This window comes from Chiroxiphia lanceolata, chromosome 6 (assembly GCF_009829145.1).
Source record: "Chiroxiphia lanceolata isolate bChiLan1 chromosome 6, bChiLan1.pri, whole genome shotgun sequence".
Classification (NCBI taxonomy): Eukaryota; Metazoa; Chordata; class Aves; order Passeriformes; family Pipridae; genus Chiroxiphia; species Chiroxiphia lanceolata.
In genome coordinates this window covers 10,256,714-10,281,028 of record NC_045642.1, presented here as the reverse complement: position 1 = coordinate 10,281,028, position 24,315 = coordinate 10,256,714, and the positions used below count along the sequence as shown (strand labels likewise).

The 24,315-nt window shown below is 39.1% G+C and overlaps 2 protein-coding genes across 6 annotated transcripts in view; one reads left to right on the top strand and one right to left on the bottom strand.

Annotated features, from left to right (window-relative positions):
* USP47 (ubiquitin specific peptidase 47) overlaps positions 1 to 12,347 on the top strand; it is a 52,508-nt gene extending 40,161 nt beyond the window's left edge. For all 5 annotated transcript variants that reach the window (XM_032690208.1, XM_032690207.1, XM_032690206.1 and 2 more), the window contains exons 19-28: positions 873 to 992; positions 2,216 to 2,996; positions 4,811 to 4,986; positions 5,212 to 5,292; positions 6,288 to 6,403; positions 7,137 to 7,255; positions 8,983 to 9,113; positions 10,537 to 10,584; positions 10,677 to 10,807; positions 11,764 to 12,347. In XM_032690208.1, coding sequence (XP_032546099.1) covers positions 873 to 992; positions 2,216 to 2,996; positions 4,811 to 4,986; positions 5,212 to 5,292; positions 6,288 to 6,403; positions 7,137 to 7,255; positions 8,983 to 9,113; positions 10,537 to 10,584; positions 10,677 to 10,807; positions 11,764 to 11,938 — 1,878 coding nt within the window. In that variant the 3' untranslated portion in view covers positions 11,939 to 12,347. The remainder of the gene's footprint in view (positions 1 to 872; positions 993 to 2,215; positions 2,997 to 4,810; positions 4,987 to 5,211; positions 5,293 to 6,287; positions 6,404 to 7,136; positions 7,256 to 8,982; positions 9,114 to 10,536; positions 10,585 to 10,676; positions 10,808 to 11,763) is intronic.
* A 759-nt stretch (positions 12,348 to 13,106) lies between these two features.
* DKK3 (dickkopf WNT signaling pathway inhibitor 3) overlaps positions 13,107 to 24,315 on the bottom strand; it is a 30,472-nt gene continuing 19,263 nt past the window's right edge. Inside the window, exons 4-7 of the mRNA XM_032690212.1 lie at positions 22,563 to 22,655; positions 20,024 to 20,168; positions 17,521 to 17,677; positions 13,107 to 15,493 (exon numbers count right to left, since the gene is read on the bottom strand). Of these exons, the coding sequence (XP_032546103.1) occupies positions 15,250 to 15,493; positions 17,521 to 17,677; positions 20,024 to 20,168; positions 22,563 to 22,655 (639 nt within the window). The 3' untranslated portion in view covers positions 13,107 to 15,249. The remainder of the gene's footprint in view (positions 15,494 to 17,520; positions 17,678 to 20,023; positions 20,169 to 22,562; positions 22,656 to 24,315) is intronic.

The following is a 24,315-nucleotide window of genomic DNA, read 5'->3' as shown; positions in this document are numbered from 1 at the left end:
GGCATCTAAAATGAGAACCTGCACCTTTTGCAGATCACACTGTGAGTTGTGCAGTAGGTTCAAGTTAGTTGTTAGAGTTGATCTTACCTATCTACTCCTTCCTGCTAAAAGCAGCAGTCTGCTTCTTCCTTCCATCCAGAGTTCTACCCCAGCTTCTGCATAAGCTTAGCCACTGTCTGGCCATATCACTTATTAGCTTACTCAGTAATAACTTCTGTGGGAAAGCTGAAGAGTTGAGCTCTTGTTCTTTTTGGTTAGTAACTTGAACCAGCTCTCTGAGTGTCCAGTCAGTGACAGAACTAGTGAACTGTTACTGTATAACTGAACCAACATGTTATTTCCCTTCTTGTAATTGAAACTTAACATCCAAAGCTGTCCACATTCTCTGTACAAACTCTCTTTTTCATCCCAGCAGCTATTTGTTAAGATGCAGATTGATTTTTCTACATGATCTTAAATCATGGGATGTTACTGCTTCTATTGAATTGGAAGACACACTGTGCGTGCTCAATTCTGTGTAAAATAGTTCAGTGGTTGGTGTAACTACATAATATGTGTTATAAAACATGATTCCAGCATTTTGAATTCAATCTAATTAAGAATTAAGTGAGCACTATGCAAAACCTGATGCTTGAAAATATTTCTTTTATTTTCTGTTGGTTCGTAGACTAAATTATAAGACCAATTTCTTAAATTACTGGTCATTAACAATTTGCCGGTTCTCTGCAAACAAAGCCAGGCCGTTTCAGTCATCTGACCTTGTGGAAAAACTAACATTTGCTACATATCACATCTCTAAAAATGAAATGCTTGTTTCAGTATTTGAAGCTGTGTATAATGCACGTTACCTCACTGTCAGTGTCTTGTTTTAGGCCACGCACCTGCCTGCTGAAACAATGCGCGTCGTGTTGGAACGGTGCTACAACGACCTGCGTCTCCTGAACGTTTCCAGCAAAACACTGAAAGCTGAAGGCTTTTTTAGAAGCAACAAGGTACATGCTCTGGTTTTTAAACTGTTTACTTTTCATGTCTTTGTAGACTTGGCTGTTGTGTTGTAAAAGGCGTGGTCGGTATAGAATTGATAATGGATAACCATCGTGTATTTTGCTGTGTGGGGCTTTATGTGCCCAGTACTGTGGTGCTGAGGAATACTATAGGCTATATATGAAATCAGGTACCTAAGAGAGTGGATTGAGAATCTGGTTGTTACTCAGTGGTTCAAATGATGGTGAGGTTAACAGCCTTAAGATGAAGACTGTTAAAGATCAGCCATTCTTAGGGAACAAAGACTGATACATTGCTGTGAAACCTACCTGATTTTTCTAAACCTTCTGAAAACTGTACCTGCTCTCAGTATTAAACTTCCCAAAAAAACAAAAGTCAAAACTAAAAGCAAGTTTTTGGTGGGTCTTCATCTTAGATTTAGTAGTTTTCACTATGCAGATTCTCCCTAGATAGTTTAATATTATTTTTTCAAAAAAGACTTCTAATGTTTCCTATAATAGTTGTGCAATTCATTCAGAAAAAGATTTACTTAGTACTCAAATAACTTTAACATTTCAAATTTGTACATTGTCTTTTTTACTGCAGTAGTTGCAACACATAGCACATTTTGCTCATCCTCTGTCTCTGAATTTTAAGCTCAATATCAAGTCTTCTGGATGAAGAAAGATTAGTGAAGGCTTTGGCTCATAGAGGAGCAAAACAATGGCATTGACTTGTTGTTTAGTTACTTTGGGCCTGTTCACGTTGTCACTACAACAGAGGCCTTTGACAAAGGGAAAAGAGGTGTTTAATTTGTACTGTTGCTTACATGTTTAAAAATTTCTTATGATGTTCTACTAGAAAATGAAGACAGACTGTCTGCTGGAGTTGTGGGGCTCATTGCTACCAGAACTAGTGCTACTGTACAGGCGAAGGGTGCACATGAGGTGATCTATGAGTGTGCTTCTGAACATAAACATTTACTGCAGCTGGTCAGTCTGGTTACAGCTCACTCCAATCTTAACATGATTATGAAAATAAGGAAAAGTGAAACCATTATAGTACAAACTCCTTAGTCTGTCTTTTTCTAAGCGTGCATTTTAACTCTATTATAAAAGGTGATGTTTCTTGATGACGTTATTTCCAATATGTGCTCAATCCTGTCTGTTTGCTATTGTTGCTTTTGTTTGAAATGACACTACATGGTGACACACTGTTATTTTATGTTCAGGTGTTTGTTGAAAGCTCAGAGTCTTTAGATCGTCATGTGACATACACAGATTCTCATTTATGGAAGCTTCTGGACCGTCATGCAAACACAATCAGACTGTATGTTTCATTGCCAGAGCAAGCACCTGGATCTCAGTTTAGACGAGGGGTTTATCAGAAGTCTAGTGGAGGTGCAGGCAACTTGGATGAAGGCTGTGAAAGAGTTAAAGGACCTGTAGGTAATATGAAATCTGTAGAGGCAATTCTGGAAGAGAGCACCGAAAAACTTAAAAGCTTGTCCCTGCAACAGCAGCAGCAGGAGGGAGATAATGGAGACAGCAGCAAAAGCACAGAAGCCAGTGACTTTGAAAACATTGAATCACCTTTAAATGAAATAGATTCCTCGGCATCGGCAGAAAACAGAGAACTTGAAAACCAAATTCAGATTTCTGACCCAGAAAATCTCCAGTCAGAGGAACGGTCGGATTCAGATGTAAATAACGACAGGAGTACGAGTTCAGTGGACAGTGACATCCTCAGCTCCAGTCACAGCAGTGACACGTTATGCAATGTGGACAATGCCCCGCTTCCCTTGGCTAATGGACTTGATTCTCACAGTATCACAAGTAGTAGGCGATCAAAAGCAAATCAGGGTAAGAAGGAAACCTGGGACACTGCAGAGGAAGATTCAGGAACAGACAGTGAGTACGATGAAAGTGGCAAGAGCAGAGGAGAAGCACAGTATATGTACTTTAAGTCAGAACCCTACGCTGCAGATGAAGGCTCGGGAGAAGGGCAAAAATGTAGGTATTCTTTTTTAAGTGCCTTAAAATAATCCAGTGTTTATTACTATATAATTCACATGCTGTGTTAAAATAATGACAATATTGAAAAACTTGATTATAATGTCGAATTAAAGCTAACAACAGTGCAAAGATGGCATGTGGTGTCATGGTCAGCAAAAATCTAGCCTAATTTAGATCTTGTAATAAGTGATTACATATTTGAACAGTGTCTTGCTTTTTTGTTTTTAAGAAAATGAACATTTATTTATATGTAATGAAAGTGTTCTCTGGAAAGGAAGCTGTGTTGTCTTCCAGTGAAAGAAACATTGTTTCACCTGCTGCTGCTGATTCACCTGTTTCAGAATGCACTTACTTGCTGTGGTTAACAGAGCAATAATTCTGTTAAAGTTTAGACTAACAAACCTGAGAAGTCCTAGTCATTTGGCTGTAAAGAAAGTTCAAATATACTTGATATTGAAAATTTAATTGAGTAGACCATTGCTTTTCACTGACTGAAGTACAGTAGGTACAATGATGTGTAAGGCTGACATGAAAGTGTCCAAACAAGTTCAATATAAGAGTGTAAGTAGTATATAATTGTCATAAAAATAAATCATTTAAGCAATGCTCTGCGCTTGCATATGTTTTATAACTAACAGAATAATAATTAAAGAACAGCAGAATGTAAGATAAATATTTTGGAAGGGAAAGGTTTTCATGTCAATCCAGAAATTCTGATGTAATAATAATAGAAAAAAGAGGAAAATCACTTTGCTGGTTTTTTTTTTATTTTGGTAAACAAACATTAAATTTTATAAAACCATGGAGAAATTGACTTGCATCTAACTAAAGTTTTTTTTAAATTACTCCTTTAGCTTGGAGTGATCTTTGGGGCTAATTTTGAACTGCTTTAATTTTTCCCTATTTTGTTTTGGTAGGACTAGTTGGATTCAGGAATTATTTGTTTGCAGTAATTTTGACATTTTCATTGTACACTGTATAAATTATTATCCTGAGGGGAAAGCTTTTATGTATTTTTAATATAATAGCATGAACAGATTTATAATTCAAATAATTTATTTGTTATTTAAATATTCTGAGTAGGAATTTCTTCTAGAGAGTCACAACATTATATAATCCCTACACAGTTTGTTGTGTAGTGTAAATTGCATGTATCAAAACCACAATTTTCTAAAGATAAACTGTTCACTTTACTTTCCAGAATTTCATATTACTGCAGTGGCTTTTCCTTAATTACAAAATTTTTCCCTGAAAAAGTCCCTTAATCTAGACTTGATGTTGCCTTGTGATATCCTGTGGCCTTCCGGAACACAGAATTTACGTAACTTTTTAATCCTGAAAACCAGGGTGGAAAAAAAAAAGTCAAGTGGCATGTGCCTGGCCAGCCCCAACACCAAAGCACTGTCTCTCCCTTGAGGCAGGGGAGAGCTGTAGGAAGATTATCTGCAATCACTCCATCATATTCTCTTTAGTTTTTGTCTTACTGGATGGAGAAGATACTACTTTGCTGCACTGCTACACTCATTGCAAACCAGGGCAACTGGGAACTGCTGTGTCTTCCAGGAATATCTCTGCCCATAAACACTTAATATGTAATATGCAAATAGTACTTAATATTGATATGCAAAGCTTTTAAAGGTTACAGTAATACCATCAAATAAAATATATGGTGGCCATTAACTGTAATTCAGACTTTTCGGTACTGTTTTGCTGCAAGTGATAACTGCAACTATATGGAAATCATATAAGAGTTCTTTTTTTTTTTTTGGTAGCAGGGTTTTTCATGCCATTTTTATCTTTATTTTGTTTAGGGCTGATGGTGCATGTTGATAAAAGAATTACCCTGTCTGCCTTCAAGCAACATTTGGAACCTTTTGTTGGAGTTCCATCTTCTCACTTCAAAGTCTTTAGAGTCTATGCCAGCAATCAAGAGTTTGAGAGTGTTCGGCTGAATGAGACACTTTCATCATTTTCTGATGACAATAAGGTTATTCAGAAGTTATTTTGAATCATTAAAAATATAGATATATTATATTTTTTATCTATATTGTACTATATTTTAAAATATAGTACAATATAGATAAACTTTACATAATTTACAACTTTTGTTAATTTGCCAGGTGAAGTAATTTACTTTGGTCTTGGTAGCGTGTTACAAATTACAATTGTGATTTTGATACCAGTTCTAAGAGATACTCCTTTTGCCTTCTAGATAACTATTAGACTTGGAAGAGCCCTTAAGAAAGGTGAATACAGAGTCAAAGTCTACCAGCTCTTGGTAAACGAGCCTGAGGTAAGGTATTGAATATTTCAAGAATTGATTCAGGAAAATATTAATGTGTGCTTTGGCCAAGGTTTTCCTGTGAAACCTTGGGGAAAAAAATGGAAGTCCTTCTTTTCTTTGCAAGTTTTCCTGGATTTAAAAAGGGACTTTGAGGTTATTTCTCTTTCTGCTGTTCCAAGTAAACAATTAGAATATGATCTGCTGTATCTCTCAAGTGTCTTTCTACAGTGTAAATGCAGGACAAATGAATTGTTTCTTTGTTTCCCTTAAATGCATGATAGTCACGTAGCATTCTTTCCAAAGAAGAAACAACTCATGGTTGTGGTTTTCAGTAATGTTGAACTGATCTAATTTGTCTCATTCATGTGCTTGTCAGAATGGTCAGCTGGGTAACAGTCCTCTCTGTGTAAGACAAGCCTGAAACAAAAATGCCTCTCTTGTAATAATGCAGCTCATGAGCTTGGGACATCTTTTGGGACATGAAAAGTATAGAAGTGATGTCACTATATAGGTTGCAGTCTTTAAAAGTTGACTTTGCACTTTAATTTCATTTTTGGGACAAAACCGCAGAATACGTGTTAATATTGGATAAGAGAATAAGCTGAACTGCTAAAGCAGGGAATAAGATAAATTTAAAAGTAACTTCCATAGAGTCATAAAGTTCTGGTCTGTCTGATCAATGAGAGCCAAGAAAGCAGCATTTTTATTATCATGTGGCTTATTTGATTTGAACATTCTTCTCCAATTGTTTGGAATGTGAATGTAATGGTAGTAATTAGCAGTGCAGCACAAGGCAGTATTTCTGCAGAGGCAGTATTTCTGCCAAAGGGCTGCTGCTGCACAAAGTAGTTATGCCCCCTTTTAATTAATTTATTGCTTACCTTGTTTGTGAGAAGCGTTCTCCATTTTGCCAGGTGGATGGGACTGGTCACAGAGCACAAACGGAGGCAAATCACATTTTTGTGTTCAATGACTATTTAATCTCTTTCTGTTTATGTTCACAGCCATGCAAGTTTCTTCTAGATGCAGTTTTTGCTAAAGGAATGACTGTGCGACAGTCCAAAGAGGAGCTGCTTCCTCAGCTTCGAGAACAGTGTGGCCTGGACTTGACAATTGACAGGTAAAGAGACTGCAATCCACTGAAGTTACCTGATTGAATACTGCTTTAAAGTGTGTTTTGATTTTTTTTTTTTTTTCCTCTTGTGGACAAAGGAAGTATTGAAAGAAGCGGAAATAAGTTACTGTGATCTTTGAATCAGCCTGTGAATACAAACAGTAATTCAGCAATTCTTGGCTTTCATCTCATGCAGAATGAATTCTATAGGGAATAACATTTACATGGAATTGCCTGTGTGCAACATGTCTGCAGCTTTAGATCTGATAAGTTGTATTCTCTCAGAAGGATGATTTCCTTCAGGAAGGAGAACATTAAGTAAATCAACTCACAAAAGAACCACCTGCTCTCTAGATGCAGCTTAGATCACTGCAGCAAAGTGCTCATGTAGCATCACAGTGTGTGTGTACAGCACTGATCTGTCTTGCCTTTACTATAATAAGGTAATCCCTAATTAGGAAACTCTTCCTTTAAATCCCTACACATTTCTTGCACTGAACAGGCAGAACACGGGCTTGTCTTCCTTGTGTTTATGAATGATTCAGCCCTAAGCCAGTAGTGATACCCTGCTGTCAGGACTATATCAGAACGTGAAATCTTTTCTGCTAAACCTAACCAAACCTTGCATTAATGAGCTGTGTTCCAGTCATGTCAGAAAATAGTCAGTTTTGATCTCTGGTGGTGCTGAGTGTTTATGAGCAGATAGAAACTCAGTGTTTTCTTTGGGATGTATTTCTAGGTTTCGCCTACGAAAGAAAACCTGGAAGAATCCGGGCACTGTGTTTCTGGATTATCATGTCTATGAAGAAGATATCAATATTTCAAGCAATTGGGAGGTCTTCTTAGAAATTCTTGATGGTAATGATACAGTGTCAACAGAAAGTAAAAGAGACATTGGAAACTACTCTCCCTTTTCTTCCTTTTTTAAAGGCTATTGCTGACATTTTAATGGAATTTTGTTAGAAAGAAATGGATGCAAAAAGAATTAAGAATAATAAAGCCTCTGTGAAGCTGCGGGCGATTGTGCAAGTGCAGATTTCCTGTGGCTGTGTGTGCTAAAGGTCTAATAGCAGTACTTTGGCAGCTGTGTTCAATTCTGGTATTTTTAATTTTTAACAGAGTTGTACCAATACATGCCAAATCAACATGGGAGATTCAGGAAGCCTGTAGTTCTCTATGGACATAATGTATAAGCTCACACTGCAATTAAAACTTAAGTTTTAAATATTTTTTGGTTAGATTTAGCTAGTTGCTGTACTGTTTCTGTACTGAGTAGGTCTTGGAGATATAACTGCTGTGGCCTCCCTAGTTCATAGACGTGCCAAATTATAGATTACAGGGCTTCCAGTGCTCTGTAATAGTTTGTAGAATTCTAGCTCTGCCCAAAAGGTGCTACTTTAATCCAGTTGTAGAAGATGCAGCTTGATCCCGCTATAATTTGTGGAAATCAAATTTTATGTACCCACTGCTACCCCAGAGCAGCAGGTACTTTGTTCTAACAAAGAAGAGTGTCAAGGCAACTGCTGTAAGTCTGGGTTTGCATCATCATTACTTTCATCTTTGCTGTCAGTATTTAGCTGAAGAACTTAGGCAGGTAACAGTAAATTATTCTACCCTGCATTTATTTAAGTTTCTTAGCCTAATAGGTTCACATCACACTGTTGCAGACATACTTAAATCAGTTATTCTCTGACTCTGAAGAAAATTTGTGTAATTGCTTCAGACTTTAAATAAATGCCAAGAAGCACTAGGTGACTATATCTTCACTTCAGACAATGGATTATAGTGTTGAAAGGTGGCACAAATGTAGTCACAGGCAAGGCTGCAGAAGGTATTTAGGGAAAATCTTACAGAGCGGTAGTATTTTCATGCAAAACCAGAATGTAAGGGTAGACAAATGTTTAAGCCACAAGTTCTGCATGCTAAGTTATAAAACTATAGACTAATTGAAAATATGAATAAAATCAGCCCTTGGATATCACTTCTGCTTATCTAATTGTAATGTGAACAGTATTACTGTATCAGCCAGCGAGAGCTCTGGTACCTGAAAGTGGTATAAAAAGGCTGGAGGCAGCACGTACTGAAACTCTGGAAGGTGGTGGGTGTAACACAGGTTTTAATAACAAGTGTGGAGTTGGTATGGGAAATTTGGAAGTCAAACAGTGAAAGCTTATTTTGGTAAAGGAAGTGAAGCACATGAGTAAAATACCAGATTGCTGAGGAAGGCCTCATGCAAATGTCAGACCTGGAGATCAGCCTCTGGTTAGGTGGATGGATATTGTATGGATAGCCAGGCTGGGTGTGATGGAAAAACGTGCCCTGAAGAAGAGCAAAAATAGCATGGCTTCTAGGAGATTCTGCCTATGAAAAATTCTCTGAAAGGAAGCTGACAACAGAAAAGTTCAACTAAATTCTAGTTCCTTCCACTCCCCTTTTTTTCAAGTGAGCTACTTGCAGCACACTTACTGTGTTGCTTAGTTTGTGTATATGTATCTGTTGGGCAGTCTTTCATATTAGTGTTTAATATAATTAAAAATAGGATATTTTGTGATGTTAATACAATAAATTTCCTTTTTCTTTGCTAGGAGTAGAAAAGATGAAATCCATGTCACAACTTGCTGTTCTGTCGAGACGGTGGAGGCCATCAGAGATGAAACTTGATTCTTTCCAGGAAGTAGTACTAGAAAGCAGCAGTGTTGAAGAATTAAAAGAGAAGGTAAAATGTGTAACATGATGAAAGTTTCTTGTGGTGACCAAGAGCCTTATTGATGTCCTCTATGGGGAAGCACAAAGATGTTATAGCTACAAAAATCTTGCTGCATGATGATTATTTTTTTTTCCCTGGGAATCAGTAATCTATCCCAACCTATTACCAAAACCACTTGAATTATCAGCTTTACTTCTTAATTTCACATAATGGTCTGTTGTGAAAGTATTCAGGTGAATGTACACCAGAAGAAGTCACATTTTGAAGTTTAAGCAGCATAATATTACCTGTGTCCCTTATTCTTGAAAAACACATGTGAAAGAAAAGCTAAGCTACTGTCACTGTGTGTTTTTTCAAGCTTATTTCTTTATTCCAAAATAACAAGCCTTTCAGCCTCTTCATATATGAATTTGAGAGCTGTTGCTTGGGGATGGTGTTACCAGTATCAAGTAGACTGAACTGTGTTTTGGTTGGAAAGAAATATGGCTGTGGTATGGTTTGGTTTTACTTGAGGCTGGAACCCTCTAACAGGTAAGCAGACCTGTGCCATCCTAGCAGAAGTCTAGAGTAGGGGTGTCTCATATTGGGACTGTTTAGTCAATCCAGTAAATCACAGGATTCCACTCCTGGTGAAATGTTTATCTATGTGTGGCAATACCCAGATGTTAGAAGGCCACCTTGGATGTTGAGGGCAGCACAAATGCTGGTATCAGTGGACATTGAGCATTGATAAATTAGAAGAGGTTAATGTGTGTACACAGATTAAGTTATGGACTGGTTTCTTGTATTCTTTAGGTAGAAATGAAGATATGACTGCAGGTTCTTGTATGCAGCCTTCAAGACTTCCTTCTCACTTGTATCTGAAGAAAGAGTTGGTTGTGCTTTTTTTCTTAGGAATTGATGTGCAGGGAGTAATTTTAGCAGCATTTGCTCCAAGAGGCCTTAATTGTTTTACTGCTGCCAATAGTAAGAGAAATTTGCACGTGAGACATGTGCAGGGCTAATACATTTGAGTTTGTCTGGCTTTTGTCAGCAGTTTTTATTTATGCTTAGTTTCCTACTGAAGGCTGGCTGATGAACCTGAGGGTTTAACGTGAGGCAGTTGGTCTCTTTTTATCTTGGAACGTGGATGTTATTAATTTAATTGTTTTTATGAACTTTTTTTCTCCCCTTCAGTATTAAGAGAAGTGTGATGAAATACTATCACAGCAAGCATCACTTGTGACACACACTGGTAACATCAAAAATGTTACCAGTGTACACAAAAATGTGTACTCTGTCACTGTAATTTTGTACTGATGCTTTGGATTATTGGAGAACTTTCAGATACTTTAATTGACTTCTAGATTTGACAGATTATTGACTTTCTGTAGACACTGTGTCATGATGTTTTGGAATTGTATTAAACCCACCATTTTTCTTCACTTTACAGCTGAGTGAAATAAGTGGAATACCCTTAGAAAACATAGAATTTGCAAAGGTAAGTAAGATTGTGTGTATTTTTACTTTCTGATGGCACAGATCTGTGATTGTGAGTTTTATTGTACTCACTGAGTAATTGTTTTTTCTCAGGGTAGAGGAACCTTTCCATGTGACATTTCCATACTAGAGATTCACCAAGACTTGGACTGGAATCCTAAAGTATCTACATTGAATGTCTGGCCTCTGTACATTTGTGATGATGGTGCAGTAATATTTTATAGGTATGCATTTCATTACATTATAATAAACCATGCAAAAAAAGCTGTGTAAGATCTGAGGGATGATGTAATCCACAGGAACAGAAAATACTCTTCTGTCACCATAAAGAAAAGAGGGTTTAAAACAGTCAGCTGAAATATTTGTGCTCCTCAGCTTCCTAAAAACCTGTTAATTAAGTTTAAGAAAACAAGCACTGCACCCTTTTACTCAGTCCTCCTTCCCAAACCACTGAAAATATTTTGCTGAATGCAAAACTAGTTGCTATGCTTGTGTGTGTGTGTGGATTTAATATCTTAATATATCCCTTGTGGAGTTTGTGAATGTCTTGCTGTATGTTTCGGACAGCAAGGATTTTATTTTCTGAGTTTATTCCTTTGAGAAATTAATATGGCTTATTTGGAAAAAAGGCCATTAGGATAAAAATTTTATTAAGCTGAAAAACATTGATCAGCTGGTGGCAGTAGCCCAGAGGCAGGATTTGAGGACTGAGAGCTTGAATACTGTCATTCCTCTAAACTTAGTAGGTGGAGCAACCTCATTGCTTCTGTGGTATTTTTCATAATTGCATGTGAGTTGGGGGGGAAACAGCTGGTTGATAACGTGCTGGTCTGGATGAAAATTATTTGGGAGAACATCTGGTAGCTTCTGTTAGGGGCTGGCTGACACTCTGCTTCCAGCTGGTGGCACTGAGAGCAAATACAGAGCAGAGCCACAGCTGTCTATAAAGAAATTAGGGAGATGGAGGAGTATGGGCTTGTTTCTTCCCCTGGGTGAATGTGTGCTGGAAAAGCAGGTTTAGACAGATTGTTCTTTTCTGCAGAGGAGGGAAACAATCCTTAAGAATTGTTATGCTTAGTTGTGGTTTTAATAAGTTACTCCAAGTGGAAAAAAAAAAAAAGGGCAGAAATCTAATTACGGTTACTGTATTGATCTGAGTTTTAACATGTTTACGTTTTAGGGATAAAACTGAAGAATTAATGGAATTAACAGATGAGCAAAGAAATGAACTGATGAAAAAAGAAAGCAGCAGACTCCAGAAAACTGGACACCGGGTAACCTACTCTCCCCGTAAAGAAAAAGCACTAAAAATTTATCTGGATGGAGCACCAAATAAAGATTTGACTCAAGACTGATACTTGCTATAGCATTTTCCCTGGGGAATTTTTTTTGTTTCCAATAAAAAGGTTCACTACTACTGTGTAGTGCCGTTACGGCAGGACATTCATTAGGTGTAAAGCGCTGACACCAGCACCGGGCGGGCGGTGACCCGCCGGCAGCGCAGGGCCCCGCCGGGTCACTGCTTGACTTGGAATCATGTTGTGCACTATAGTCAAATGTACTGTAAAGCTAAAAGGGATGTGCAAATAAAAGATTAGAACTAAAAAAAAATAAAAAAAAATAAAAAAAAATTAAAAAAGCGGGCGGGGAGGGAATCGAGTGGAAATTTTTTGAGGACAGTGTGCACATAGTAGCTAGTGAAACTAGCCTCAAACAGGATACTCATAGCTTAATAATAAAAGCTGTGCAAAGGCCATGAAAGAATCCTTTTCTCTGTTTGTTTCACTGATACACGCATTACCTCATCAGAGAGTCGGAAGTAAACGTTAACACATTGGCTCTGGAAGAGCGGCAGAAAAGGGCCGGAGGTGGAAGTGCTGCAAGTGCAAGGTTTTATAATATTCTTCCATAAAACAGGCGGTCTGAGAGGTGTCTGCAGAAAGCTGCCAGCAGGCGCTGTTTGTTTGCAGAAGTGCTGTTGTAAGGTAAACTGGGGTTTTTTTAATAGGTTACAGAAGCCGATGAGCAGCTCTAGTGCATTGCGTTCGATGTGTAAATAAAATTTGCCCTATCCATTCACCAGAACTGCAGTTCAGCTATTTACCATGCTGTTTCTTTTCACATATCAACAGTCATTGTGTACATTTGGAAGTATAGTTGCCTATTTAAATTTGTATTCATTTTATGTTTGATGATGCTGGGTACTTTAGGGTTGTACTTCCCCTTGTTAATTAAGTTTTTGTTTTGTTCCGCTACTTTTTGTACATTTTGTTTTTAAGACTATGACAAGTTTGCATCTTCTCCACCTGCTGAAAGTCAGTTTATTATTCCCAGAGTTGATTCCATAGCTATATGTAGTCAAATATTGGGGCAACCTCTAACACCTCAATGTACAAACTTAGTAATTCAGGCTGTGGTGCAAAGACTGATGCAGTCAACATGATTTCATTGCAAAGCCTAGGAACAGCAATTTTTTGCTTTGGTCCATAAAGATCAATAGAGAACAATTCTCCATAGTTTTTGGGAAAAACCACCTAATTTATAACAATCAAAAGATTTTGGTAAACTTTTTCATGCCAGATGCTGTTTACAACAATGAACATGCCAATAAAACATTTGTTCATTCTGTTGTGTTATTTTAATCATTAAATGCTGTGTTTTTTATTTAAAAAAATATGGAATTATTTCATGGAAATACAGACTTTCCCAAGGCAGTGCTGGAATTGTAAGGCTGTGTGTTTGTATGTATGTGCACACCCCCCATGTACAGAGTGTTACAGGAAGTGTTTTATAGCTTATCTGCTTCTCTTGTTTAACTTCCCGCCCATTTTTTCTTCCACTGTGAGTTTCCTTTTCCAGAATTGAATTTCTCACCAGTGAAACTTCCAAGTTCCAGATATGATTGGCAGCTAATTTCTGCTCCAGAGGGGAAAGGCAGTGTTCAACAACTGAACCTTCAGGTCTTCCTTGCATGCTGGCCCACAGCAACCTAAAAATCCTGAGGAATCTGGCAGCTTGAGAAGCAGGCACTGCACAGATGAACTCCCTCGTTCTTCCTCTTCTGTTTGTCCTGTGCTGCCCCTTGCCCAACGTAAGTGAGGTGGAAGAGGGGGCAAAGGGAGCAGAGAGGGAGTACCATCCTCTGGGCAGGGTATGTCATTAAACCCCTTTACCATTTATATAGACTGCTGAAGGAACCTTGGAGCTTTTGAAGAGAGGAAAAGAATTACCTATCAAATGGATCATGGATTTTCCTCAAAGACATTTGGAGAGGCAAAAATCTAGAGATGAGATCTGAGGATTGCAGCACCAAGAATTTGAAGGGAGAGTAATACTATCATTAAGAGAGCAGTATTTACAGACAGTTACTGCTCTCTATAGTGTTTTTTTAAAACAGATTCAATTCCTTCTCTTTGTATAGATGGGCTGTCTCTAAAGTACAATAATTTTATTGGGGATAGAAAGGTGAATTCAGTGAGCTCTGAGAGCAGGTGCCTGGGTGTATGTGTTGGTGTGAGAATCGGTTGTAGAATCCTTAAACTGAAAGCCAGACTGTTCTGATGAAATATCCTCGTGTTGATTATGATTATTAACATTAATTCTGGTACCCAAGGAATTTATTGAGAAGCTTTCATAGTGCAGACGTGGTGAAAGATGTACAGGCTGGTAACACAGTCTTACAGCTGCTCCTGTTGGTGCTCTACTGTTCCAAATTAGAGATAAACAGTAGGGATTATTTGGGAAGAAGTGCCACGAAAAGTTACTTGGCTGGAACCTCGTGTCATGTTTTCCCATGTGGAATAACAGATGGTGAAATCTGTACCCCAGAAAACCATTACTAGTGGAAGAGCTATTGAAGCAAACTGATGAGACAGCTGGGGAGTTTGGTGGATTGGATTTTACTCTTGGCTTGCCATCGATTTCTTAAATCAATGACCTCTTAAAGATGGTCACAATAAGCACATCTTGTAACATGCAGAGATTTATGCCTGTGAAGTGTATTAAAAGCATAAACCATTCCTCAAAGGTTGTTCTCTGGGTGTAAGTCTCTGAGTGCAAGAAGCTATTTCAGTTGTCTTACTGCTAAACTGAAGTCAGGAATTGATGTTCACTGCCTCTGAGTCTCATAAAGGGCAGGTGATGATGGAATGTAGCCAACAGGTCCTTAAACAACATTCCCCCAGGAAGGAATGTTCATGTGGTGCAGAGTGCTCCGTGGCACTGTGACACCCACAATCTGGATGTTGCAGCTTCACTGACCATGTTTTCTAAAGGAAAAAAAATTAAAAATTCCCCAAAATTAATGACTACAGCAGTTCAAAGTAGATGGTTCATACTCAAAAGTCGCTTCTGAAGTTTACTAATAACTTTAAATTATTTACGTGTATTTTTTAATGAGTATAAGTACTAATAAGTTTATTTCTGATGTACACAGGGGAAAAAACTAATCCAGAAGAAACACTTCTCATTTGACAGGTTTGGTCCAAGGACTGAATGAATTCAACAGTAATTGGAACATGCAGGTTTGGTGCACAGAGAAGTATTTTCATTGAAGACCTTTTTTATTGCACTTCTATCCAGCAGTGTGTGTTTAGGGTTTATATAAGCAAGACACTAGACAAAAAATTGCTAGAAATGACTAACTAAACTGCCTGGTGCTTGGACTTTAAATTTCATCTCCCAAAACCAGGTCCTGAGCTGAGTCAGGCTCAGGCATCAAACCTGCTTGCTCCTCCAGACTTTCTAATTCTCTACGCACTTCCTGAATGACACTGCTTTCTTCATAATCAGAAAGAATATCTCTGGGGATTAAGCTGAGAAATGGCATCTCATCCATGATTAAGGGATCTTCTTTTTCATTATTCTGGGTTTCATTGGCAGACAGTTCACACACAGATGTAGGGCTGTGGCTGTTGGAAAAAGAGAGACACATCTGGTCACACAGAACAGCATTTTGTGTTCTGCTGGTTTCTTTATACAGTTCCCTCCCCACGTGAAAACAAGTTAAATGCATAATAGATCTATCCTAGCTGATTTCATAAAGATCTGGGGGTTTTACATGCTTGACAGCTGGAGAGTTTCCACATACAGAGCTAGAACAGAGCCTAACAACACAAAAATGTTTGATCCTGGGACACAAGATGGCAGTGGCCCTCAGCACAGCCTGGCCCTTCTGCAGGCACTGAGGGTGACTAGACCTTGCTGTTGATGTGTCATAACACCGAGTTAAACACAGTCCTCCAGCTTGAGAGGAAAACTCTGAGCTTTATATATTTGGTTCCTCACAGTGCAGTGTAATCACTACAATTGCCAATCCTGTTTTGGTGAAGCCACCTTGAAAAGTGGCTTCAGTTGCCTGCAAACAAACATCCCACATTTTTTGCAGCAACCATGAAAGGGAAAGGAATGATTTATAGTTGGAGTCAGGAGGCAGGGGAACAGAACTTGATCATGGTTCCTCTGCTATTTCCCTGCAGTGCAGGGAATGCAACTGGGCTACAGGTCCATGTCAGGTGAGCACTACTTGTGCTGGGCACCCCTCAGCAACTGCTGAAAGCTGCACCCTCTTCCACTGGAAACAGCATAAATGAGCTAAAGATGTTCCTGAAGCTTATTTTCTGTATATTTTCAATTCTTTTGCTCTCGACTTCCATTTGTGCACAGACTATCCCTGTATTCTCTTTGGTATAATCTAATAGTTTCAGTGTTTATCAGTTGCTTGTAATATTTAGCCAAGGGCCATTTGAAGAGGTGGACTGTTTCTTTTATTAAAAAAATGTTGTCAGAATCTTAAAATTCAGATAAAAAGTTCTTTTGACTATAGCTGGACAGTTCAGTTATATTCACACCCTAAGTAATTTCTGTGTTTATATATCCTCATCTGAAATGTCTTCCTTCTAACTAGATATGACATTTGCTGACAGACCTTCCCTGAGGTTAATGGCACATTAACTAAAATTTTGGTGCAGAAAGGATGAGATCAACTCTGCTTGTTTCCTTAGATGACATTTATGAAACAAAATGTTACTCAATTCCTTTTCATGCATGAAAAAATGTAGAAAGAGTTGGACACAGAGGAGAGAAGTATTAATATACATCTCTATCCCAGCTATGCTGTCTTGTTGGAAGTTAATATGATGCTGGTAGGGTAGGAGCAAACTTGGAGAATTTCATAGAAAACATATAAGTTTTCTAAAAATGCTTTTAATGCAAAACTGAAATGATCTCACTTCCCCTGCTGAAACTGCTGATAATGCAAATAACTGTCCTTTTCAAGAATGATTAAAGGCATTATCTATGCAAAGTTTTAACTTGAGGCAGAAAACAGCCTGCTTCCTATTTGGTGAAACTCAGTGGTAGTGAAGAAGTCTGCACAGTTCGAAGTGTTTCAAGTCTGAGAGCAGATCATAAGTTAGTGGTAGAGAAACTGGCACCCTGGGTTAGTTTCAAACCAGGGGAATGTGCAAACAAAGATAGATTAATTTTTTTTCCTCAATACATGTGCCCCTCTGTAAAGCTGATCAGTAGTGCAGGAAATACTGCATGTATTTCAAATATCTTTCATGTGTCTTACATATGAAAGCAAGCAAAACATCTAACGGAAGCCCAGCCTAACACAGAAAGATGGTGGACAAAGAACTGTATGCAGAGGATTAAATTGAAATGATACATCTCAACAGCTGTTAGTACTGACTGATTAAAAAGCAGTAACAGCCTGATTAACTCACAGACTTAATTCACGTGGGATTAATGTGTTGCCAAACTCAATTAGGCACATCTGTGTGGGACAAAGCAGAAAGTTTCAATGCTACTGATGAGAAAGAAAGTTGTCAAAACATTTCCTAGTGAGGCAGACTGCAAGTTCTGTAGCTGTTTACCACAGAAACAGACCCCTCCAAATTTTTAAGCAGGTTGTCTGCCCGGTTTTGATCTTTACCTCTGAGGCTGGCAGATCAAGCCACTTGCACATGGGCACTGCTCGAGCACTCCATCGGGTTCCAGGTCCCAGGTGATGAGGTTGAGAAGTCTGTTGGAGGGATCATGGCAGGGTTCACCTTCCTCAGGTAAGGGGGTGCACACAGGGAACAGCAGCTCTGTGTGCCAAAGGAAAGTCATTTTAGGAGAAGTCTATGGCTGTCTGCTAACCTGTGATGACCTCATTTCTAAAGTGTGTATGCATGATATAAAAGGACAGATTTGACCACTCTTTAAGTCCCCTTACAAATAAAGGAGCCATAACTTAATGTTTTTTTCCACTAGGTGGGAGTAAGACATTTGAAGTTTATGCTTAATGAGCAAGATCAACTCCTGCTCTTCCCAAAGAGAGTGAGTGTCAAGACAGCAGTGCTGCATGACTCCATCCCTTGGAGATTCAAAAGGTTATTATAAACTCAAGAAAAAATTACAGTGAATCCTCTGCAATGGTTTAAAATCTGAATAGAGAAATACCTCTGTATTTTAGAACTCTGTTAGTTTTCCTATTTCTTTGCAGAGGTTACAAATATACAGAGCAATTGTTCAGAGACTAAATAATGAGGTTACAAGAACTACAACTCAGACATTTAATTTATTACAGTAATACTGCTACACACAGAGATGTCTGATGGCATTTGGGCCTTGGCACCCTTGTTTCTGCACAGAGATGAATTTCAACTTGTGTAAGAAATTATTTTAGAAGGCTACATCCTCTGGGTTTCCTGATGCTAGTAACTTATAGTGTCAGTCTGGAATTCAGATTTCCAGATGTTCCCATCCAACCTCCCTTCCTCCTCTTGTCTTCATTCTCCTCATATGGGAGAATAAAATATGAGAGGAATTCAAAATTTAAGTTTTTAAAACAGACTTGGTCAAAATACACATGTATGTGTGTGAATACACATATATGCTTCCATGTATATGACCTATCAGTTCCCAATTTCAAAACAGATTCTATATTAAGAAGTGAATACTTCGTAGTTTACTACAGTTTTATATAAAAAAATACACATCTTCATTAGGACAATTTTTTGCAATACTCTGGTGAAGAAGAAAGGCCTTGAAGTAGGCAGGCCTAACCTGAAAAACCCTGCTAAAGCACACAACCATAGAGAACAAAAATTCATTGCTATTAATCACTAGCTCTATTTTAAGCTCTAATAAGTGTATTCTATCAATTTTCATCAATATTCTTATCTATTGATTTATATATGCATATATATATATTAAATATATTTTTTCTCTGTAACTGTATGTCTGTTGTTCCTTCCTGAGTTACAGGTTTATACTAAATTTCTAGTCAAGATCTAAAGAGCAGCCTGGTGCCCCCACCAATGGGATGCATACTACTAATTTACTCATCTCTGCAGCATAAGCAGATTCAGAGTCCTGCATGGTGAAAGTAATAGGCATGTATTGAAAATGCTCTTCCTGTCTGATTTCAGAATCAGAGTACAAAGAAACCTCTGACAGAGCTTGGCAAAACCTGATGAAGAGAGGAAAAACTGCTCCAACCAAAACTTGTTGAAACCAAATTGAAGGTCCACTATGTAATAGTCAAAATCAACATGGGAAAGCTGAGCACCTCCTTGGTTTTCCTGTAATGCCCTGGCAGTCTGATCCACCAGCAACCTGACAGCAGGACAGGCACCCCAACCATCTGTGAAGGTACAAGGTCATGTCTGGCTCATAGCAAGAACCAGGAAGAAAGCTAGAGAAGTATCTACCTGGTGTAAGGAGATGGTTGGAACTGTGTCCTGTCACTACAAAATTAAGGTGAATTATGAAAAATGCAGTGAGAAACTAGTGGGTATAAAACAGTAAAAGAAATTGGACCCTAACCAGACAGGATTTGGGATTAATTTCAGGCCTGAGACCTTCTCCTCCTGTCCTCCCTTCCATAAATCAAGTTTCACATTCCCATGTGGAGCGACAACATAATCTGGGACATCATTCCTCTGTGTATCTTGGCTGTCTGGTCAGTATTGCACAGTGTGGTGCCCTGGAAGGCACACAGAAAACTCAGAGTATGAAATGTATCTGCAGTCTGATTCTGATAGTCTGCTTGCTGATAGGAAGGAGAAGCCACTTTCAGTAATATCGTCATTTCTTCTGTATATTTTTAATTCTCTTATTTTTGCTCTGTTGGGTGAAAAATTGACAACAGAGTTCTGCTACTTTTAAATGTGTAAGATTCCCCTTTAGAAACATAAATTTTTGTGCTTCTCATGCTTGTTTCATCTCTAGCATGCAATAGGCTTTTCTTTCACCGTTGTGCACCCCTATCAGGCTGTTTCTCACTCCTAATTCTATCAAAGTTTTATAATGAAGTAATAGGTGAAGTTATATAAAGAGAGAATGACCTATTGATTCTGTAGAGATTTAGTAACTTCCCCTGGGCAAAAGAGGGGATATATTATATATTATACAGTATGATGAAATGAATGGGATAAGCTCCTCTGTACCTTTCTGAAAAGCACAGCACATTCCAGGGTTGCAGTCGTGTTGGTTCTCACAAATGGTGCCGTTCTCTCCTTTTGAAGTGGATTTCCTGCACTCACCCCAAACGCAGAGCTGGTCTCCACAGCATTCAACATCCCGGGAGCAGGGCTTGCAAATGGAGAAGGCACGTGAGAAAATTGTCACTTTAGCACTAATTGCTTGTAACACAGACAGCCAAACATAGAATTAACCCTGGTCCTGAAGGCAACTGCATGTATGTGCTTGTAATATATGTGTGTTGTATTCCCACTGTTTAAATAGAAGTGCTTAGGGTTCTCAGTTTAAGCCTACACAGAATTTTTTGCCAGACAGGAACCTCCACACTACACTAACAGCACCCCTTCTACACTAATATGCTTCCAATACCACAAGACATGAATTCTTACTTTAGCATTCACATGAACACTGATGAGCAGCCAGACATCCCACGGTGTGGGCTGGACAGGGCCTTAAAGGTCATCCAGTTCCAAACCCCCCTGCCACAGGCAGGGACACCTTTCCCTAGATCAGGTTGCTCAGAGCTCCATCCAACCTGACCTTGAACACTCCCAGGGATGGGGCAGCCACAACTTCTCCAGGCAACCTGTTCCAGTGCCTCACCACCCTCACAGTAGAGAATTTCTTCCTAATATCTGATCTAAACCTGCCTTCTGTCAGTGGGAAGACATTCCTCCTTGTTCTCTCACTACATGCCCTTGTAAAAAGTCCCTCTCCAGCTCTCCTGTAGTCCCTTTAGGTACTGGAAGACTGCTCTAAGTTCTCCCTGGAGCCTTCCCTTCTGCAATCAAAGGAAATAAAAATTAAGAAATGAAATATTATCGATGGAAAACATTACTGATTTTTTTTTCCCATTGTTAAATACAGTCAGGAATTTACAATTTGTTCAGAAGGATTGTTTTCAAAGAGCACAGCAAAAAAATCTTACTAAAATCCATTTGCAGCTGTAATAAGAACCAGATCTCATTGGTAACCAAGAATCTTTCAAGAAAAATCTCTGAAAAAAAAATCTCTTTGAAAAGCAGAAATGCAAACCTCTAGCTAAAGATAGCTTTGTGTGACAACTGCCCCAGTGTTTCAACCACACACACCTACTAAATCAACCTAATAAAAAGGGTGTGTCACATTGTTCCTTTTTTTAGGTAGTTTGATTAACATCTTACAGATTCCTAGCAGGTCAGTGCTTTAACAGCTTTTTCCTGTCTGTGTTAAACCCTGTCTGGGCAGCCATACAAAATCTGAATTTCTTTTCCAGTGAATCCCACAGGAAGTGCTTAACACAGGACAAGGAGTAGGACTGCACTGGTACTATTAAGACCTGCTAATTAGGGAGAAAAATGCTTTGTAATTGCAGGGATTCAAGGTCAGGGAATCGATCCCACCTCCTTCAGTCTGAGCTCACTTTAAAACAGAAGTGTAGCTAACATCCCATTTTTACTTTCTTTGTCCTACAAATGTTCTGCTGAGGACTGAAAAGAAAAGGTGAGATTATAGGGGGGCATAGGTGAGGGGCAGCCTTTCTTTTGAATTATTCCATGTTAACATGAAAAATTATCAGTTTAACGTTTTCTAAAATACGAAGAATAAGCTTTCTCAATGACACATATAGGACATTATCAGGATTTTAAGCAAGCATTCAGTACACTGAAGTCAATAGAGCTCCCTGAAGTTATCAAGATAACTATTTAAATCATTTCAGGAACAGCCTGGTGCTTTTAGGTTATAACAATCCTATTCAGTTTACATGAATTTGCAGCAACATTTAGTTGCTTATACACTGGACTGTCTGCAAATGCTTTGAGGAGTGAATTTGTTTTGGAAGAGGCCATCAGCAGAACTTAGTTGAAAATAGTCAAATAAAAAGGCTTTTTTTGACAGGCTGCTTCTAAACTGGATTTTGATCACAGAAAAAGCCTGAACTTCTCAGGCATCTGTCCCTTACAGAAGATAATCTAACCATAGCTACTATTAAGAACATTGATCTTCTAGTTCAAAAGACAGGAACTGACTGCTTCCTGAGCTTCACAGATTCCAAATAAGGGAAGAGGATCCTGTACAGTCCCCACTGCACTACAGCACTGTACAATTTGTCAGTGAAGGGAAGAGGGCAGGCTGCTGCAATTCCCTTTGGGAATCCAGAGCTGGAAACGACCAGCTGTGAGCTGAGCCTTAGGAGCTGCCACAGTATTTCCTCTTTGCCCATTCCACTGGCAACCTACAATGTGTTAGCTTACACTGTCCTTAGGCCACCCAACAAGGCAAGCTTGAGTCAGGAGGAGCTCAGGGCAGATTTTGGAGCATGTGAGAATAGAAACCTTGAAACCTAGTTTTGTTAACAGGAAGAAAAACCCCCCACAACCCAAAAAACTCTACACCCCCATTTTTTTTACCCTCATGCAGAAAGCTTTGCCGCTTCTTTTCTACCAATTTCGGCTTGTTGACATGAGCAACAATAACACTGAGTTTCTACAGATCACATAAAATCACGTCTCATTCAGGACTTACTGTATGCTGGGTTTTGCAGAGCTGACATTTGTATTCAAAGGTGGAGAACTGGCAATATTTCCCTGTTTCACAGTCTTCATCGATGATACACTCCTGAAGAAAAGGATAAAAGCGTAATTTGCCACTGTGTGACTGAAATCTGTATCTCTTCTTGAAATACCAGAAGCTCTTGATTGATTGTATTTCTTACTTGGGAACCAAGAAAAAAAGCTTCAATTCTTCATACAGCCACAGCTCTGTGACAGACCAGTGTTATCTCCCTGGCTTATCTAAATACTCTGGCCTCAAATTGTTAGCTGGCTTCACTTCTTGTATACACACTAATACCAGCAACCTCAAGAGAAGAAATTACCTAGTTCTGCAGGCTTTTTGTGCTTTTGTTGTTTGGACTTTTTTTTTTTTTTGGATGGGGGGGCATTGAAGTCACTTGTGCTAAATCTGTTGTGTTTGAGTACAGTTGTGATTTATTACTTGTTGGTTGTTTTTTTCAGATGGGGGACAAGACTGAAGGAAAGAGGCTACAGTACTGCAGCCACAGCAGCCAGGAGTATCTTTATGCTCTGTGGGAGACCCTTCTGCACCAACTTTCTTGATCTCAGGCCAGGTAGCTTTAAGCTGTCCTCTCCTCTTCCCCAGCAATATCAGTGCCGGCATCAGAAACTCCCCAGCATGCTTGGCTTCACTAAACCAGCAAGGACCTCCCTAAGGGAGAAGGGGAATGTGTTTCCTTTTGCTTTTAACTGTTCCTCTGCTCCCCTTTCAAGGGGCACAGGAATTCTTCTCAGGCAATCTTCGCAGTGCCTGAGTATTTTTGTCGGCAGTTATTTCTACGCTGAAAAATGCAGTTCTTCCTTCTGCAGGACTGGTAATGTTCAGCATCCCTGGGGCTTCGTGGTAGCAGCAGCACTACTGCACAGCCAGGACTTCTGGAAGGCATGGATCTAACACCCCATTGGATTTCCTTTTCTCAGCTGATGGCATCTCTCATGTACCTGTCACCGTAGCCCATCACCTGCAACCTCACTGCTGCAAACTTCTAAATACCTACACATATAAATTTTAAATCCTTCCTTTAATTTGATTCGAATATGGCAAAATATGCAGGAGCAGATTCTCAGCTGGCATCTCCCTGCTCTCAGCGGAGGTAATTTACATTTAGTAACATAAGATTGACGAGTACTAAAGAGCCCCAAACATCCCAGGGAAAAACAGCCCCACATTCCCTAGTGCATCAGCCTTTGCTACCCAGCCTGGACTCCAGGATAGGCCTCAAGCCAGCAAAGGTGCCTGAGCACATCTGGCTTTTCAAACCTGGGATCATTTCATGGCCTGAACAAAAGTGTTGATGGGAGAGGGACACCTGAGTCTGAATCTGAATCGCGAACTCAGGCTGAAGTTTCCTCACCCAGAGGTCCTACGAGCATTGTGGAAGAGACAGCTCCCCTTTTGCTCCTGCTGCATGGGATGAATGCATAACCTGGTCAGGAATTCTTCCCAGAACACAGCTCTGTAGGGATGGCAGTGAGGAAATACAGAGAGTAAAGTGCACACGTCTGTGTATCCCTCATGTGTCTGGTTCACAGGGAGGGCCTGTTTTCTCTTCCCATTTAAAGGTTACCTCCTCAAAATCGTGTGATTAACCCTATTCTCTAAAATGTTTTCTTGTTTTTTCAGACTGGAAACAATCTAGTCAATAGAAACATAAATTATAGCACCGTTCTGAGTCACTTGTACTCCATCATTGCTTGGTACC